Source organism: Rattus rattus, chromosome 5, assembly GCF_011064425.1.
Source record: "Rattus rattus isolate New Zealand chromosome 5, Rrattus_CSIRO_v1, whole genome shotgun sequence".
Taxonomy (NCBI): Eukaryota; Metazoa; Chordata; class Mammalia; order Rodentia; family Muridae; genus Rattus; species Rattus rattus.
Genome location: NC_046158.1, coordinates 98,077,869 through 98,096,009, shown reverse-complemented (window position 1 = coordinate 98,096,009; position 18,141 = coordinate 98,077,869). Strand labels below are relative to the sequence as shown.

At 37.8% G+C, this 18,141-nt stretch overlaps 1 protein-coding gene across 1 annotated transcript in view; it reads right to left on the bottom strand.

Moving 5' to 3' along the window:
- The window catches only part of Mga (MAX dimerization protein MGA), a 64,116-nt gene that overhangs the window by 27,739 nt on the left and 18,236 nt on the right, over nucleotides 1-18,141 (bottom strand). The window contains 11 exon segments of the mRNA XM_032903982.1: nucleotides 1,953-2,022; nucleotides 2,426-2,608; nucleotides 3,168-3,394; nucleotides 8,453-8,798; nucleotides 10,773-11,440; nucleotides 12,836-12,940; nucleotides 13,171-13,269; nucleotides 13,272-13,307; nucleotides 14,756-14,851; nucleotides 14,954-15,032; nucleotides 17,191-18,130. Of these exon segments, the coding sequence (XP_032759873.1) occupies nucleotides 1,953-2,022; nucleotides 2,426-2,608; nucleotides 3,168-3,394; nucleotides 8,453-8,798; nucleotides 10,773-11,440; nucleotides 12,836-12,940; nucleotides 13,171-13,269; nucleotides 13,272-13,307; nucleotides 14,756-14,851; nucleotides 14,954-15,032; nucleotides 17,191-18,130 (2,849 nt within the window).

The window sequence follows — 18,141 nt, the reverse complement described above, 5'->3', positions numbered from 1 at the left end:
TAAGGGTTGTAGGAAAATCCTTTTTTTTGGTTTTCCAAAACAGGTTTCTCTGAATAAAAGCCCTGGCTGTCCTGCAACTCACTATGCAGATCAAGTTGGCCTCAAACTCCCATCTGCCTCTGCTCCCTGAGTGCTGGGATTAAAGGCGTGCTACTGAACTTTGAAAGAAATTCAAGTTTCTCACTTGATCATTTCAGTGTTAACATTAGTGTATAAACTCAACATTCTGCAGTTTTCCAGGAAAAAAAAAAAAAAACTCACAGAACTAGACACTTGTCTTCACTATCCATAGACTAAATTATCTCATAAAAAGGAAATTTCCTAAGCATTTCTCTGAAAGGCCACAAACATAAAAAGTACTGCCTTGCAAAGTATGACCTATAAATAAGGTAAAGTTTCCTTAATAGAAGTTATTGTTCTGGGCTGGAGAGATGGCTCAGCAGTTAAGAGCACTAGTTGATCTTCCTGAGATCCTGAGTTCAATTCCCAGCACCCACATGGAGGTTCACAACCATCTATGTGATCTGATGATGTCTTATTCTGGCATGCAGGTGTACATGCAGATAGATCATTTATATACATGAAAGAAAAGGAGGGGAGGGAAGACGGGAGGGGGGAAAGGGTAGGGAGAGGGGAAGGGACAGGGAGCGAAAGAAGAGGGAGGGTGTGTGTGTGTGTGTGTGTGTGAGAGAGAGAGAGAGAGAGAGAGAGAGAGAGAGAGAGAGAGAGAGAGAGAGAGATTGTCCTGATATCCAAACAGGCCAAACACAGATCCTTGATAAGCCTGTTCTGAAACATGTAAAGATAAGAATCAACACTAAATAGTTAAAAGGTACGTTTCTGTTTACAAAACAAAAGTGGCAGTGAGATAGGCCTGCTGATCTGAGTTCAATCCCTGGACCTGTATGGTGAAATGTGAGAACACACTCCTGCAAGCTGTTCTCTGACGTGTGTGCCACGACAAGCATGTACTTGCCTCACACACATAAACAAATGTAATTAAAAAAGAAAAAACAATTTTTAAGGCATATCCTTTCACTAGTTTCTACTACAACTCTGCTATGCCTCTAAATATGGTTGTTCCACTGTATACAGTTGATTCATGTTCCTAATGTATCCCAAATCATAGTGACATGCTGACATACATATTTCATAAGGCACCAAATTTCTATAGTGGAGCTTCTCAACCAATGTGCTAGAGTCATGTCAAGGATTTAGGCTCCAGCTCATCCACAGAATGCACATGGTCGCAAGCAGCCTCCTCCACTTTCTTAAATGCAAAACAAAAACCATTTTGGATACTATGTCATTATAAGAAGAGTGATGCTGTTCTCTTGTTCTTTGTTCTCTTCTCTTCCCTGCTCTTTCCCTCTTCCCTGTCCCTTCTCTCTACCCACCCCCCACCTCCCTCCACATGCTCATGGTCGGCCTTTTGTCTCCTCTACTCTTCTTCTCTCATTAAACCTCTCCACATGGGTGGGGGGAGGCAGGTGTGGGGTGCTGCTGCTTAGGTGCTGCATACCCAAAAACAAAGAGCTTTCTATTTGTTAAGGTTATAATCTCTTCATAGAAATTCTGGCAGTTGAGACTTCTAGATCATCAGTGATAGTTATTCTTCTTTTCTCTCCCTTTACAAATGCCCAATGGTGGTGGTTATGGAAAACCTAAGGTAAATTTTAATAGCTAATGATCCCCTTATCCTTGAGGCTTGAAAAGAGAAAATTTTTCAGAGATGATTCTTTTATGTTCTCTGAAATAAAATACCCAATCAACACAGGCAGACCTTCTATGGCTATTAAAGCAAATGATGAGGAAATACTTCTGCTTGTGCAGAGGTTAGAAAAAGCACAGTGTCATATTAGGGATTAGTGGTTTAAGAATTTTTGCCACTAAATAATTCATAATTACATAATAATTACTATCAACTGTTAATATCTAGTTTTTATTCTGACCTTGGGATTTATCAGAATCATCCTCCAAGTCACAAATAAGCTGCTTTAAGGTCTGTTCAGAATCAAGTTCCTAAAGAAGGAAGCAATACAGAAATACTTTCATTAAAAAAAATTTATTATCTATAGAGTGGACATAAATTAGCAAAATAATCCATAACTTCACATCTGCCCAGTTGTATTATTATCATATTATACAATCCTGCCCCCCCCAAAGTAGATAAATAAAATATAGTTTTATTATCTTCAACATTCTTAATAATGACTGAGTTACTTAGAATATAATTTAATTATCCATTATCAGGATTTTAGTAGTAAACACAGAAAGATAGATTACTTAAGTAAATGTGAGGAGAAATGGGTTTATTTATACATTATAGGAAACGCAAAGAAGATTATGAAGATAGTAATACAAATTTTAATACCAGCGACAGGGAAGTAGAAATTAAAAGGTTATTGTGAAACAAGCAATTCACCTTTGCAGCATGGTTCTCAGGACTAGAGTAACAGGAACTCTGCTGTTGAAATGATGAGGATGGAGACAGGGGTGGAGACAGTTGTCTCTGTTCATCTTTCTTTCGTTCATACACTCGAACTCGGGCACAAGTCATCATACTTTCAAAGTACAAATAGACTGGATCTTTGTCCTCTTCTCGGATCTGTAAGTTTCAAGTAACAAAACAGACCATTTTAATGATAGAAGGAAAAACCTTATCCTCGAATCCAAAGAAAGAATTTAATTTTTGTTACCATTACAAAAGTTGGGTTTTTGGTTTTGTTTTTGATATAGGATCTCTCTGTGTAGCCCTTGCTATCCTGGAATTCCCAATAGTAGCCAGGCTAGAACTCTTGAATTCAGAAATCCACCTCTGCCTCTGCCCCACAACTGTGTCTGACTCAAGCTCCAGGGGATCCCATAACCATATCTGAGTTCTAAGGGCACCTATATACATATGACACATACACATACACAAAAATAAAGAACAAATTATAAAAAAGTTCACTTTCTATGAACTTCAAGAAAAACTTGGCTATCTTCAATTATTACTACTCACCTCCATTTTATCACATTGTTAAAGTGAGAGCAAATTAACTGAGCCAGAGAGAAAAGGTCTTTCAAATACACTACCTAAATTCTTAGCAGAATATTAAGAAAAGCTCTACTTGAAATCACCTTTACAAATGGCTTATGGAACTTACAACAACAAACATGCTTACCACAGGATTGGGCTTGGGAGTATATGCTCGAGCTGGTTTAATTCCTGGGGTTAGTTTGCCCTTCATGGTAGTAGAAGATGCATCCGGCTGAGGCAGCACCAGTGGTTTTATAGGTTCAATGACAGAAGGAGTTGGGATATAAACCGGCTCTGGATCTACCTCACCGTCTACTTTCACCCACAGTGGGTAATGTCGGACAGGATGCTCAGGTTCTGCCTCACACACGGCTGAACAGAAGATAAGGTAAGATATTTAAGGTACTTTTGGCAATATGTAAGTTCAGCACAGAGCAAGGCCAAAACAATATATGCTCCCTCACAAAAGACAGTAACTTGTATCAAACAGATGCTCCCTAAAGGCCATTGATTTATTCATCTATTAATCAAATATTTGTAGAGTACCTACTCTCCAACCAAGAGGATAGCTAAGATTAAAACAAAGTGTGTGTATGTATACACAGATACATACATCTTAGTATCTTCTGTTAAGTGTATCATGCCTCATCTCTTTAGCTATGATTTCAGAGCTGGGGATGGAGGCAGACCTGCATAAAACACACATGTGTAAAAGTCAGAGGGAACTTTTGGGAGTAGGTTCTCTCTCCACCATGTGGATTCCAGGGATCAAACTCTGATCATCAGGCTTGACAGCAAGTTACTGGCTAAGCCATCCCACCAATCCTTAAATGTTATTTTAAACAATAATTTTTATTTCAATTTTCAACTGTCTGTTGCTTTTATTACTTATGCTAATGATATATCTGTGGTCTGACTAAATTAATTCATACTTCTAGCAGCTTGCTGTAGCTGACCTAGGATTTTTCTCTCTATAGAAAAAGTTCGTTTTACTTCTTCCTTTCCCATCTGGATACCTTACATACCTTAATACACTAGCTAGGATCTTCAGTGTGTAGTTTTCTAGAAAAAGGTTGTGGCTGTTTCCCAGGCTGGTTTTTAGTAACACTCCCACCTTAAGCTCCTGAGTGCTGAGACTGCAGGCCATGGCAGTACACTTGCCTGTTCAGTGCAATGTTATGCAGATGTGACTGGTTTTTTTTTTTTTTTTTAAATGATAGGGTTTCTCTGTGTAGCTCTGGCTGTCTTGTAACTTGCTGTGTAGACCACAAGCTAGCCTCAAACTCAGAGTTTGCCTGCCTCTGCCTTATGAGTTCTAGGGTTAAAGACATGAACCATAACTGCCCAGCAGAAGTAACAGTACATACATCCTAATTCTGTCTTTGGGGAAAAATGAGTAGCAGCTTGGTCTTTCATGATTACTACATTGTAAAGTGTTTCATAGATCTCATTATTAAAAAGATAAAAGGGCTGGTTTCTAGTGTTCCCAAAATAAATTTTGCCAATTCTTTTTTTAATCTATATTTTTGAGATAGGTCTCACTACATATCTCTGGCTGTGGTGGAACTCACTATGTAGACCAGACTAATTTCAAATTCACAGAGGTCCATATGCTTATACAGGTGTGTGCCACTATGTCAAGCTGGCTTTTGTCAATTTTTTTTTTTATTTTAAAAATACTTATTGAGAGGATTAAATGCTTAAAAGTCTATTCTGGTCATGGAAAAGTAGGTTAAATTAATAAATTGATCTCTCTCTCTCTCTCTCTCTCCAGTCTTACTGTGTAGCCTGAGATCTACCTGTCTCTACCTCCTAAATGCCAGATGTGCATTGCCATGCCATGCCTGACTGTTGACTGGTTTTCAAATGTTAATACAAATTCAGATTCCTGGGATGCAACCCTGTCCTTGTACTCTACTCAGTCATGATACATAAGCCTTTCAATACATAGTTAGATTTATTCTGCTAAATTGTGTTTAGAATCTATACTCACAAGAGATACTGGTATATATTTTCTTGTAAGATCAATGTGTAGGTTAAACATGAGTGCCTCCTAGAATGAGACAATTTTACAGGACAGTTTTACATGTGGGTGCTATTTATTACCTCTGTATGTTACAGGATTTCAGAGTAAAGTAATGTAAACCTGATGGTTATTACAGGTGCTTTTACTAATTCTTTAACAAGATGAAATTGTAAGTTCTGAGACAGGTTTGGGTCTCACTATGTAGCCCATATTGGCCATGAACTCTAGATATTCAACCTTAGCCTACTGAGTGCCAGGATTACTGGCATACACAATTGTTCCCATTGGTTCTTCTACTTATGAGTTTCATGTCTCCCAATGAATTGGACTGTTGTCTTCGGAATTGTCCAGTTATCAGCATGGAATTGTTCATAACAATCTGTTGCTATCCTTTGGATGCCTATAGTTTTTAAGTCACCTCTGTTTCTAATGCTTTTTTTCCCTTAATCAGAATGAATATAAGGATCAATTTTAATCTTCACTACAGATTCACTACTTAAGTAAGTGTTCTGTCTCCAAGAAAATTTTAAGAAGGCTTGAGAAACAAGAATGCCAGGTTTTATCCTTTTATGTTTGATATTGCCCACAGTAAGTAGCCACATGGTCTTTACATAGGCAGCCATACTTTTTGATAAACCAAAGGATAAACAGGTGACAGAGAAAGCCCAAAGATAATGTAAAGAGGTAGAAATAAAAACTCAAGAAACCATACTTTAGATATCACAATAGAAAACACATGGAGCCTTGTCAGAAAAACTATATCATCTTGGATAGTAAACTGAGATTAAGCATCTATTTGCAAAATGAAAAAGCATCCTCAGCATATATAAGATTACTAAATTTATATTGTATCCCACAGTGTCCGAAGATGTTAGTTTTCCTCCACATGCATGGACTAATGAGTTTTTCAACTATATAAATCCTTTAAGTCTATCATAATTTCAAAAAGAAATGAGTAATAATGGTCTAGATTTCATGCAGGGAGAATAGAAAGATTTCATTTATATTCTAGCTATAACATATAAACATGTAAAAATTAAAATCGTACAAAGAAACGAGCAAAAGAAAACAAGTTTTCTACTGGAGATCCACTGTCATAGTCCCTACTGGTAACTAATTTTTGGGGGGCTGGAGAGATGGCTCAGTGGTTAAGAGCACTGACTGCTCTTCCAGAGGTCCTGAGTTCAAGTCCCAGGAACCACAGGATGGTTCACAGCCATCTGTAATGAGATCTGATGCCCTCTTCTGGTGTCTCAGAAGACAGCTACAGTGTAGTGAGATATATATACATACATACATAATCAATCTATCTTTAAAAAAACCAAACTAATTTTTGTTTTGTTTTGTTTTTTGGGACAGTTACTCTGTATAGCCCTGATTATCTTGGAACTCACTCTGTAGACCAGGCTGACTTTGAAATCAAATCCAATAACTAATTTTAACTATTTGTAATTTTAATGATGACTTAAATTTAGTCATGATTTAGTAGAAGCTAAGTCACTAGGATGGAAGAAGGCGGGCATCTTAACTCTGCCCCTTGTACCTTGTCAGCTCTAATATTCTCACACAGCCATTGGGTTTATGTTACTGATTCCTGTTCTATAATCATGTTTAAGTATTCAGTCATTTGTATATAAGCCACTATATTCCAAAAACCATAAAGCCTATCAACTCATCTCAAAGTCATGCTTATGTGATTAATCCTTATAGAACGTATACAAATAACCATTTAAAAAGGAAATGTAACTGTGCATCACTACATCTATTCCAACTGTTCAGACGGATTATCTTTACTTTTACTAATTGCTCAAGTTTTTACCACAATGCTTACTGATTCGGTTACTGAATTTCCTTGTACCAAGATCTTCGCCTTCTTAGTCTTCTTGGTTTTCATTGCCTGTGGCTTACATCTTCTACTCTTGAACATCACCTAACTTCCAAAACATGGTCTTTTTTAAAATAAATCTAATACATTTAAAAGTATATTTGTATCACTAACTTGTAATTTCTACTTTAAAGATATTATTTTCTAGTCTAGCAATGTAACTGATATCCAGAGATGTTTTTCTACCTTGTTGGTAAAGTCTACTTTCTATTAGATGGCATTTTATGCTTTTCTTTGGTGGAGAGACAACTGAGACAGAGTAACTAGCTCTATTAACTAGGCTAGACTTGAACTCAGCCATCCTACCTCAGCATCTTAAATGCTGAAGTTACTGGGAGTCAGCATGTTTAGGGAGATGTACAGTGAATACACGACACAGGGCTCAGGAGACGACTCATAAGCACTGCCATTCAAGCATTTAAGACCAGAGTTTGAGTCCTTAGAGCCTACATAAAAGCTGGGTAGGAAAGACAGCCAACTGTGTTTCAGTACTTGAGAAGTTGAGACTAGGAATCCCTGGGACCAGCTGCTAAACTCAACAAGAGACCCTGCCTCCACAAATAAACCAAACCTGGGTTCAGATCCCAGCACCCACATGATGGTTCAACCATTTGTAACTCTAGTTCAAGAGGATCCAATGTCTCTTCTGACCTCTGAGAGCTCCTGCATATAGATGGCATAAACATTCAGGTGCATGCACGCACGCACGCACGCACGCACACGTCTAAAAAAAAAAAAATTTTAGAGGGGATTAAAGATTTAGTTCATAGACCACCAACCAAGGAGTCAAATACATATGTAGCAGAGGATGGCCTTGCCTGACAGCAATAGGAGGAGAGGTCCTTGGTCCTGGGAAGGTTTGATGCCCCAGAGTAAGGGGATGCTGGAGCAGTAGAGCAGGAGAGGGTGGGTGGGTGGGCACACTCATAGAGGCAAAGGGGAGAGGGTTTGTGGAGGGCGTAACCGAGAAGTGGGATATCATTTATTTGAAATGTAAATGAATGAAATGATTAATTTAAAAAAAGAAAAAAAAGGAAAAAAGATTTAGTTCAATTGTAGAGTGCTTTAGCTAGCAAGCAGAGTCTTGGTCCTTAGTGCTAAGAAAATGGACAAACAGCCCACCCCCCCACACACACACACACCCTAGAGATTTGTTGGCCAACCAGTCTAGTCACATTAGTGAGCTCCAGTTTCAGTGAAATACTCTCAGCACATCAGGAACTTGCCATCAAACCTGACAGCATAAATTCAATCCCCAGGACCTACATGGTAAAGAGAGAGAACCGACTTCTTCAGGTTGTTCTCTGATCTCCACATTCACACACATATAAAATAAGTAAGTGTAATGTTAAAAACTTATTTCAATCAAGTGGAAATCAACTAAGAAAAATATATGACTTCAACTGGCCACTCTACATATATTCACAGAAACAAGTACATACACATATAAAAAGTAAACTTTTACCAAAAAAAAAAAAAAAAAAAAAAAAAGACAAGTTTTAAGTCAACTAATACTCACTGTATTCAAGCTTCTTTCTCTTCTTTTTCTCCTTCAATTGTTCCTCATCTTCTCTGACTCCTCCTCCTCCTTCCCTTCCTTCTTCTCCCAGTGTGTCATAAAATAATGGATCCCGATTAGCAGCCTTCTTATGGAAATGCTTTGTTTTAGATCCCCCTTTAACCAACACAACTTTTCTTTTCAAACAAGTGCAACCAAACATGCAGTCTGGTCGGCGGCAGTGAGCAGGTTGGCGCTTCTCCAAAGCTAGGCTGGAGCATACACAACCCAGGCGGCAGAAGTCATTGTTGCATGGAGGAGCTCGTTTCCTTATGATTGTGTGGATAGGTTTAGTTTTGAGAGATGCCTAAAGTTAAAGAAGAACATTAAAATTTTACTAAATCATTCCAATACTATCACCAACTTAAGAGTCACATACAGATCTACCTTCTGATTATAAGTACTAATAACACAAGACTAACAGAGAGTCAAAGGTCAGACAACACATATAATTAGGGCTCTGAATAAACAAGTTGCCATTCTAATGCATTAGCAAAGGAGGCTTCTCATTAACTGACATCAAAAATACCAAATACAGATTATTTACTCAACAGAAACCACATATAATGTTCTTCTGCAGGAACTGAGAAGTCTAAGGTGCATAGGTCAAACAACGTTTCATATGGTTTTCCTGGAGCACAAGCAAGCTCATACTGCTTAGAGTAGAACAGCCTAGCAATAACTCTCCAAGAGCATATATGGTCTGCAAAATACAAAATTATTACTACTATTTATACAAAATGCCCTAGTAAACAATAAAAATTTTAAAAATCATACATGCTTGAATCTTTAGAATGACCAGAAAATACAGGACACGGGCTAGCGAGTTGACTCAGTGGATAAAGTACTGACACTCAAGCATTTAAGACAGAGTATGGATCCCTAGAACTTACATAAAAGCTTGGGCAGGCAAGACAGCCACATAGGATCCCTAGGATCCCAGTACTTTGGGGGCAGAGATGAGGGATCCCTGGGGCCAGCTGGCTAGCTAAACTAGCTTGATCCTGCTTCCACAGATTACAGAGAGGGGCATGTGACATATGAACTTTTACCTACAAACACATATGCATGAACAGATGTATATACAACTGTACACGTGTATGTATGATAATGCATAGAAACACACCTATACATGCACACACCACATAAACACAATTACAGGAAAGCATTTACTACCAACATCTCATGATATTCAGCTCTAGAATTCAGTATAGAATTTTATTTTATTTTTACTTATTGTGTGTATATGATATATGAGGGTGCACGTGCCACAGCACAGAAGGCAGTCAGAAGACAAGATTATGCATTATGCATTGTTTCTGGGAATTAAACTCAAGTCACAAGGTTTATACACAAAGCAAGTTTACGCACAAAGCCAGCTTGCTAGCTCCAGAATTTTCCCCCCTTCAGTATTTATTTATTTGTGGCACATGTGCAGTATAGGCATGTACAAATGTATAACCATGCTACCCCATGGATATATATGTGAAGTCAGGGTCAGGCACCTGTATGACTTTCCACCTTTTTTTGTTTGTCTCACGATGTAGCTTGGCTACCCTGGCATTCACTATGTAGATCAGGATGGCCCCAAACAGGCTCTGTCTCCTGAGTACTGGGATTAAAGACATATGCCAAGCCAAGTGTTGTATCCCACACCCTTAATCCCAGCACTTGAGAGAAGAGGCAGGCAGATGTCTCTGAATTCAAGGAGAACAAGTTCTATAGTGCAAGTTCCAGGACAACAACATAGTGAGACTGTCGTCGTCGTCACCGTCACCGTCACCTCCACTGTCACCACCACCACCACCACAACCACACATAACTAAAGGCATATACTACCATGCCTAGCTTACCTTGTTTTTTGATATAGTCTCTCATCGAACCTGAACCTCAACATTTTGGATAGACTGGCTAGCCAATAAGATCCACCTATCTCTGTCCCCAACTCCCAAGTGTTGGAGTTACAAGCAGCCACACCTGGTTTGTGTGCAGTGCTAGGAATTTAAACTCCTCATGCTTAGACAGCAAGCAGTTCAGTACAGAATCAATCTTTCTGTCTGTCTTTCTCCCTTCCTCCTTCCCGCCCTCTCTCTACTGGCAGAAGAGAGCTAGACTCAAAAGATTAGCTCATAGAGAATAAGTGAAGACATCCCCTGAAGATATCCCCTTAATTGTTACCTAGGTAATTAAAATGCTAAACCCTAACTTATCTGCTTCCTAAAGTACCAATGTCTAATTTTTAGCTAAGTACCAATGTTGACAGAAAATAGCAAATACTTACTTGAGCAGTAAGCAGAGTTGTCAAGGAGACATCTGCTCGCTCTTCAGTAATATAGGTCCTGGGTTTTCCTTCCCAGAGTGCACAGTCTTCCAGGTCCATAAGCTTTACTTGAGATTTCGACAAGCCTGGAGGGCGAGTTCCCTGCTGCTGAATGTGCTGCTGCTGGGCCTGCCGTAAACTAATCTGCTTTGGAAATGCACTTTCATCTACAGATGGCACAACCAAGTTAGTCACCTGATTATCTGAAGCCGAACTTAAGGAATTCTTGGTAATTTTATCTCCTGGGCTTACATGAGAGTTTTTCTGCTTTGGTGAAACAGGGTATGGTAAAATAGACTTATAAGATGATTTAGTTCGGCCACTGACTGTTGTCTGTTTGTTCTGAGCCTTTGTTTTTCGAGAAGCAGTGGTTACAGAATGAGGCTTCACGGAGTGAGAGGTAGAAGGGGAAATGGTAGATTGCTTTTTTAGTACACTATCGAGAGTTCGAACATAGCTGGTACTCTTGGTGGGTAACTGGTACACTACTGGAGATGTGGGAGCCGTGGGAGCATTTGAAGAGAAACCCATGCTTGTTTCCATCAATTTGCCTTCATTTTCCAAGTACTCATCTAGCTTATCACTACAGAAAGCAGAACGGTTTTTCAGTGAAGTCTCTGAATTTCCACCTAGAAAGTAAAGAGATACAAGACATTTAAACCTTCAAGGGTCTCAGCTCTCTAAGAACTTTCTACAGGGTTAGGAGTACTGAGCTATATGCTATTGAACTTCCGTAAACTGTTCCTACTCAAGAAAGAAGAAAAAACAGAAAACCAAGCAAAATGAAACAGTGTCTCAGATACAAGTCATCAAACCTTTTCACTTAACTACAGTAATCAATGAGAAGTAAAAACATAACAGCAAGAGAAAAAAGGAAAAAAAAAATCAACAGAATGTCAAGGAATTATTTAAGAGTCCCTAGAGTCTGAAAAATGATGCAAGGGAAGAAAGTAGGCCATAAAAAAGAAAGCATAACCTTTAAGGGTTTTTATTTATTTGGTTTTGTTTTATTTTGAAACATGTTCTCATTAAGTAGCCATGGATGCCTTGAATCTGGCTATATAGGAACTAGGCCAGGCTTCTTACAATCCTCCTTTATTTGCCTGTTTGCCTCCCAAGTGACTGAACTACAATGGTATATCACCATATAGCAACATCCTATTTTTAGGAAAGAAAAGTATCAGTAAAGATTTAAATATATTGTTGTAAGACTATATACAAACTCAAAGGTAAAGATGACTTCATTTGGACAAATGATAAACTAAGTTGGTTAGGGTAGGAGCAAACAAATCCAGTGAGAAAGGAAAAGCAGGCAAACAGTTCATACTGCCAATCAAAAGCTTTGGGTTACAAGTTTATTGTGAGGCACCAGATTATCAGAACTATTAGACAGCTCTGAAGGTATATAGTCCTGAAATGATGCTTTCTGTAACTAAGTACAAGGATTATTGGATAGGAGTGGAACCCCAGGGTGTGGCTAGGGAGAAAACAAACACCAGCAAGACACTGTTTTTAGTTCAGTTTAGAGAGATGAAAAGGGTAAGTGGTTCTATGAGAGTGACTTGATTTGAAAGAGGGTCTCAGCTTACTATGTAACCCTGGCTGGCCTGGTACTTGCCATGTACTCAGAATGGACTAAAACTCACAGAAATATACCTGCCTCTGCCTCCCAAGTGTTGGGATTAAAGGCAAGTGCTTCTACCCCAGGCCAAGACCACATTTTTCAAAACATACATAGAATTTTAAAGTAAAACAAACACTAATGCCCAGCCAGGCTTGCTGGCTTATGCTTGTAACTCCAACACTGTGGGCGGCTGAGCAGAAGGACTGGAAGCTCAAGTCTAGCATTCTATACTCACTGAGACTGCATCTTAAAACAGAAAAGAAGCTGGCCTTAAGCTGAGTAGGAAAGTACTGGAGAAGCTGTTTGAACTTTCTGAATCTGGGAAACTCCAAAAAAAAAAAAAAAACCCAAAAAAACAAACAAAACAAAAAAAAACCCAACAATCAAAGCATCTGGTTACCTTCATTCCTAGATGCAGAAGCATTATGAAATTTTCCTCTCCATCCCTTAATCTTGGTAAAGTCATTAGTCTTCCCTGTCCTAGAAACAAAAGGAAATCCAGCATCTATAAAAGAAAAAGCAAAAGAAATGACCAAAGTTCTAACCAGCCAATATGTCTCTTTCTCTATTATGAATATATCTATGTATTAATTCTATGCCAAGAAATGAAAGATTCATTCTAAAATATCCTAAACTGGAAAATAAAAGTAATGTTTTAAATTTTATACTACAAATAACCTAAACATTAAAGAAGAAAACAATGTTCACTTATACAAATGCTACCTACATACTTACCAGGTGAGGCAGGGTTGGTTCTATGCAACATTCCATAGGGGAAAGCTGGTGGCTAGCCCAAAAGCGGAAGTTGTAGGACTCCCAAGTATTTAAGATCATGCTCATTGTTGGATCACTGAATTCAGTTTTTAAGCCCACTATGAAAAAAATGACCACAACCCATATTATTTCCTTTCTTTAAAAAAAGAAAGACAAGAAAAGAAAAAACTTAAAAGAGTTGGTTATTAAAGAAATGGTAAAAAACAAAAAATTATTCAGTAAACACTAGCAGCTTCATTTAAATCCTTATGCTATGGTATTACATATTACCTACCTCTGAATGAGGACAAAATACAAAAGCTGCATGGAAATAAATTCTGTCAATAAGCTAAGCTAAGGGGGAATAGGAGCAAAACTACTCTGAAGCAAACAATGAAGAGAAAAGCATGCCTTGCCAATTGCTTCATCAAAATCTTGATAACAGCCTTGTGAGACCCTAACACAATTAAGAACACAATTAAGTCATGCTCAGACTATAAATATATAGAAAATATAATAAGTTTTAGGGTTGGGGATTTAGCTCAGTGGTAGAGCGCAAGGCCCTGGGTTCAGTCCCCAGCTCCGAAAAAAAAGAACAACAAAAAAAAAAGTTTTAGGTTACCAAATTTGTAGTAATTCCTTAAGCAGCATAAATAAATAAAGCAAAATCCAAAATTTTTATTATTTAGCCCAAGGTTCAGAGGGCTTCTAGGGTCTCTAATAAAAATTTGTCACAGATGGGAGTTTCTAACCTGATTATAGTCACTAATTCTCCAGTTATTATCAATGAACCTAAAATGAAAATTACTTATAAATTAAGAGACAACATTTTGGGAAAATATTTCACTAAATTAAAAAAAAAAAGTCCAAAGAGAGTTTAAAAGTTATACACAGCAATACTTTAATGAATAAGTTACCACTAAAAACAAAAAAAGGTCATATATTAAAGCAGGCATGAAAGCACTGGAGAAATCAAGAGACCTTTCACTGAACCTAGAACATCCCAATTTGACTAAACTCACTGGACAGCAAGAACCAGGGATCCTGTCTCTTTTTTTTTTCAAGCACTGAGACTGCAGTTATGTACTGCCATACTTGGCATTTTTATGTATGTGCTGATATTCACACTTCATAGCAAGCACACTTCTATTAAGCCATCTCTTCAGCCCCAAGAAAAGTGTATGTGTGTGTGTATCCTTAAATATGTTATTTAAGAAATAAAAGTAGTGCCCAATTCCCAAAGGAAAAAAAAATCTCATAAATGTAGCCATTGTTTTAAAAGGTGTGAAATATTCCCATTTTGAAGAGAAAATATTGCTTTTTACTGATACATATTCTTTGTATACAAACTACTAGAATAAAGACCTAGATGTGTTTTTAAAATTGAAAAGAACTTTAGAAGTGGAAAAAATAAAAAACTGCTAATTGACAGGTACTGAAATGAAATCAAGGATGAAAGTGAAAGAGAAAATAAAGGGAGAAATAAGCAAAAAGAGGTAGAAAAGAAAAGGGGAAGACAAAAATGGACAAAAGACAAATTGGCTTGTCCACATATTGAATCTAGTACCTTCTTGAAGAGCAGGATGTATCACCTGCTTATGCCTCAAAGACTTCAAATCTTCTATTAATTCTTTTTCCAACTGGGAAATTCTTGTTCTGCAACCTACTCACAAAACAATGATGAAATAAAATATGTACATCAGAGAGAATAAATATTCCATACGCCACTACTACAGTCCCAACAGCAAATACTGTTATGTAATACCTGGATCATTTGTGGTTGTAGTCTGAACACTAGAAGGTTCTTCTGTTGTCCCATCAACTGCATGGATATCAAGAGCCTCCTATACATTAAAAATAAAACCCAGTTATGTTGTTTCTACAATTTTTTAAAAGAAATTAAATTTTTTTTAAAAAGGATGACAATGACAAGTGGCTAGCAGGGTGTTCAGTAGCTACAGTGCATGCTATGTAATCACAAGAAGCTGGTTTGTCCCCAGTATCTATGTAATAGCTGGGTATGGTATCACTTTTCTGTAACTCCTGGTGGTGTTTAGGATGAAGGAGAGACTCTCTGAAGCCCATTGGTTAGCTTAACCAATCAGTGAGCTCCAGGTTCAGTGAAGACACTCTGTCTCAAAGAACAAGACTGAAGAGAACAAAGAAGAAGGTGCCAACCTCTGGCCTCTGCACACACTCACACTGGTATACAAACTGACACCCAAGTATATGCATATATCTACCAATCACACAAAGAATATTTTAAAATTAATAATAAAGGACTAAGTGTGTGAAATACCATGTTTTAGCAATTGTTCCAAACTCAAAGAACAGGAGTAATTGTTCTCATAATTTCTGGGGTTTCTTGTCTTTTTGTTTTGTTGGTACTGCTTCATGTAACCCAAGGTGGCCTCAAACTCATTAAGAAGCTGGGAGTGGCAGTCATTTCCTGATCATGCAGCCTCTCTACCTCCTAAATACTACAATTGCAGGCATGCATCACCACATCCAATATAATGTGCATTATTTCCTGCAGTATTAGCAATTACTTTAATCATCAGAGTCTAAATAAGAAAGGTAGTCTAGTGGAGAAACACTTGCCTTAATATTATTACATAAGGCCCTGGGTTTGATCTCCAATGCTGTTCTCCCCATTCAGGGTGGAAATAGGAGGGTCAGAGAAGATGAAGAGGAGAAAAAAGAGAAGGAAGAGGAGAAAGAAATATCACCACCATCAGGCAAACCAGTCATGGTGGCACACACCTGTTATCTCAGCACGTGGCAGCTGAGGCAGGAGAATTCTAAGTTCAAGGCCATCCTGGGCATATAATGAGAGTATCTCAAAAGACAAACACCCTAAACATGAATATAATCTTATACTCAACCAACATTAAACTGTATTTACATACAATCTGCATGCTTATGTCTCAGAGCCTACATAAAGCAGCTTTCTTAGTAGCAGAGAAGGAAAAAGACCAGGTAGAAAAAGACACATCTAATATCTACAGCCAACTTAGAAAAGATTCTTTTAAAAAAAATCTGCATGAAAAGTAATATGCATGTAGAGTCAGAAGGGCAAAAACCAAAACGATCTATGGGTAAGGATGGTAGGTGGCATATGCCTTTAGCCCAGCTTTCAAAAGAAACAGCAGATGGATCCTGAGTTCAAAGCTAGTTTAATTACAGAGCACATATAGCTAGGGCTATGTAAAGAGACCTTATCTCAAAAATATGCTAGTATATTGGTTCTCCAATACTCTACTATTACTTATTACTAACTAACCAGTATAGGAGAAATGAAGTTATCTCAGAAAAATAAAAAAAAAAAATCAGTGAACTTTTCGTGTATTGTTAAGCTTTGGAGACTGCAACAATGAAAATTTCAAGTTCAATTTGCCAACACTGATTCTGTAGCTCACAAGTGACCACAACTCTACTAGCTCCATGGCAACCTGACACCTCTGGCTTCCACAGGCACCTGCATTCACATACAGACACACATAAATCTTTTTTTAATCAGATAAATATATTGAACAAATTATAGAGTGAGATCTACATAAAGGTACATTTTTAAAGTCTATTTCAAAGCAAGTATCTTAAGAGGAGATTACTGTTAACTAAACCAAATGTTAACACTCATTCCATGCCCCCAAACACACTCACAAATAGATACATTAATAAAAGTAGATCCTGGGCTGGAGAGATGGCTCAGCGGTTAAGAGCACCCGACTGCTCTTCCAGAGGTCATGAGTTCAATTCCCAGCAACCACATGGTGGCTCACAACCATCTGTAAAGAGATCTGATGCCCTCTTCTGGTGTGTCTGAAGACAGCTACAGTGTACTTATATATAATAAATGAATAAATCTTTAAAAAATAAATAAATAAATAAATAAATAAATAAATAAATAAATAAATAAAAGTAGATCCTAAATTTTAATCCAACTTTCAATTCAAAACTGATAACAGACTTTAAAAAGAAAGCTGGTCATTACAATCATACCTTTGATTCAAAGGAAACAAAGAGCACACCATCCACATCTTCTAGATCAGGCTTCACATCAGGGAAGGTATTTCCAGGGCCTACAGGAATATTCTTTGAAGTGGTTAAAGATTTCCCTGTGTTTTTAGGTGGTCGTCCTGCTTTAGAGAGTCTCAACTTTCTCGGCCTTCCTCTTTTCCCAGGAGTATTTGGAGAGGCACTCTGACTAGCATTCACAGTCTTTGAAGGTATTGCCATTTTAAGCATCGTTGTTCGCTTTTTGCCTAAGTCCTCTTTTCCTGAAAATGAGTCTCCAGTTGATCCTTTTGAACTGTCATGTGTTTTTTCCGTGCTACTGCTGTCAAATATGTCAGGGTATTTCCAATGAGGCTCTTTAAGTAAAGTATACTTTTGTACCATTCTGAGATCTGATGAATGTTTTCTGAGACTATTTTCTGAATCCTTGCTTAAGCAAAAGCCAGTCTCATCAGAATTTTCAATATACGCAGGCAAATATTCTAATTCTGCCAACATAGATTTATCTTTTCGAGATGTGGAGAGCATATTATCAGGCAATTCAGAAATTTTTACTGTGCTTTTAGTGACTGCACAGGGCTCCAGGTAAACTACTGGCATTTTCCCAGCATCTAGTTTAAACATTTTAGCTTTTGCAACACCTGGGCTATTTGGCAGCCATTTATAAGATGAATGGTCAGCTTCCAAGTTATCAACTTTATTATGCCTCTTTAGTTGTTTCTCTAGTATAGGGTCGTCATCGCTGTTTGAGTATACATCTGTTTCCTCATCTGTCTCTTCTTGTTTCACCGTAATCCCTTCTGGGCATTCACCAAGTTCATAGTCATAATCATCTAGAGGCTCTTCTTTAATGACAACATTAAAGTTTCCATTCGGGTTTAATGGTGAGGAAATCTGGGAATTTTCTTCAAAACTGTTCACATGACTAGAGAGGTA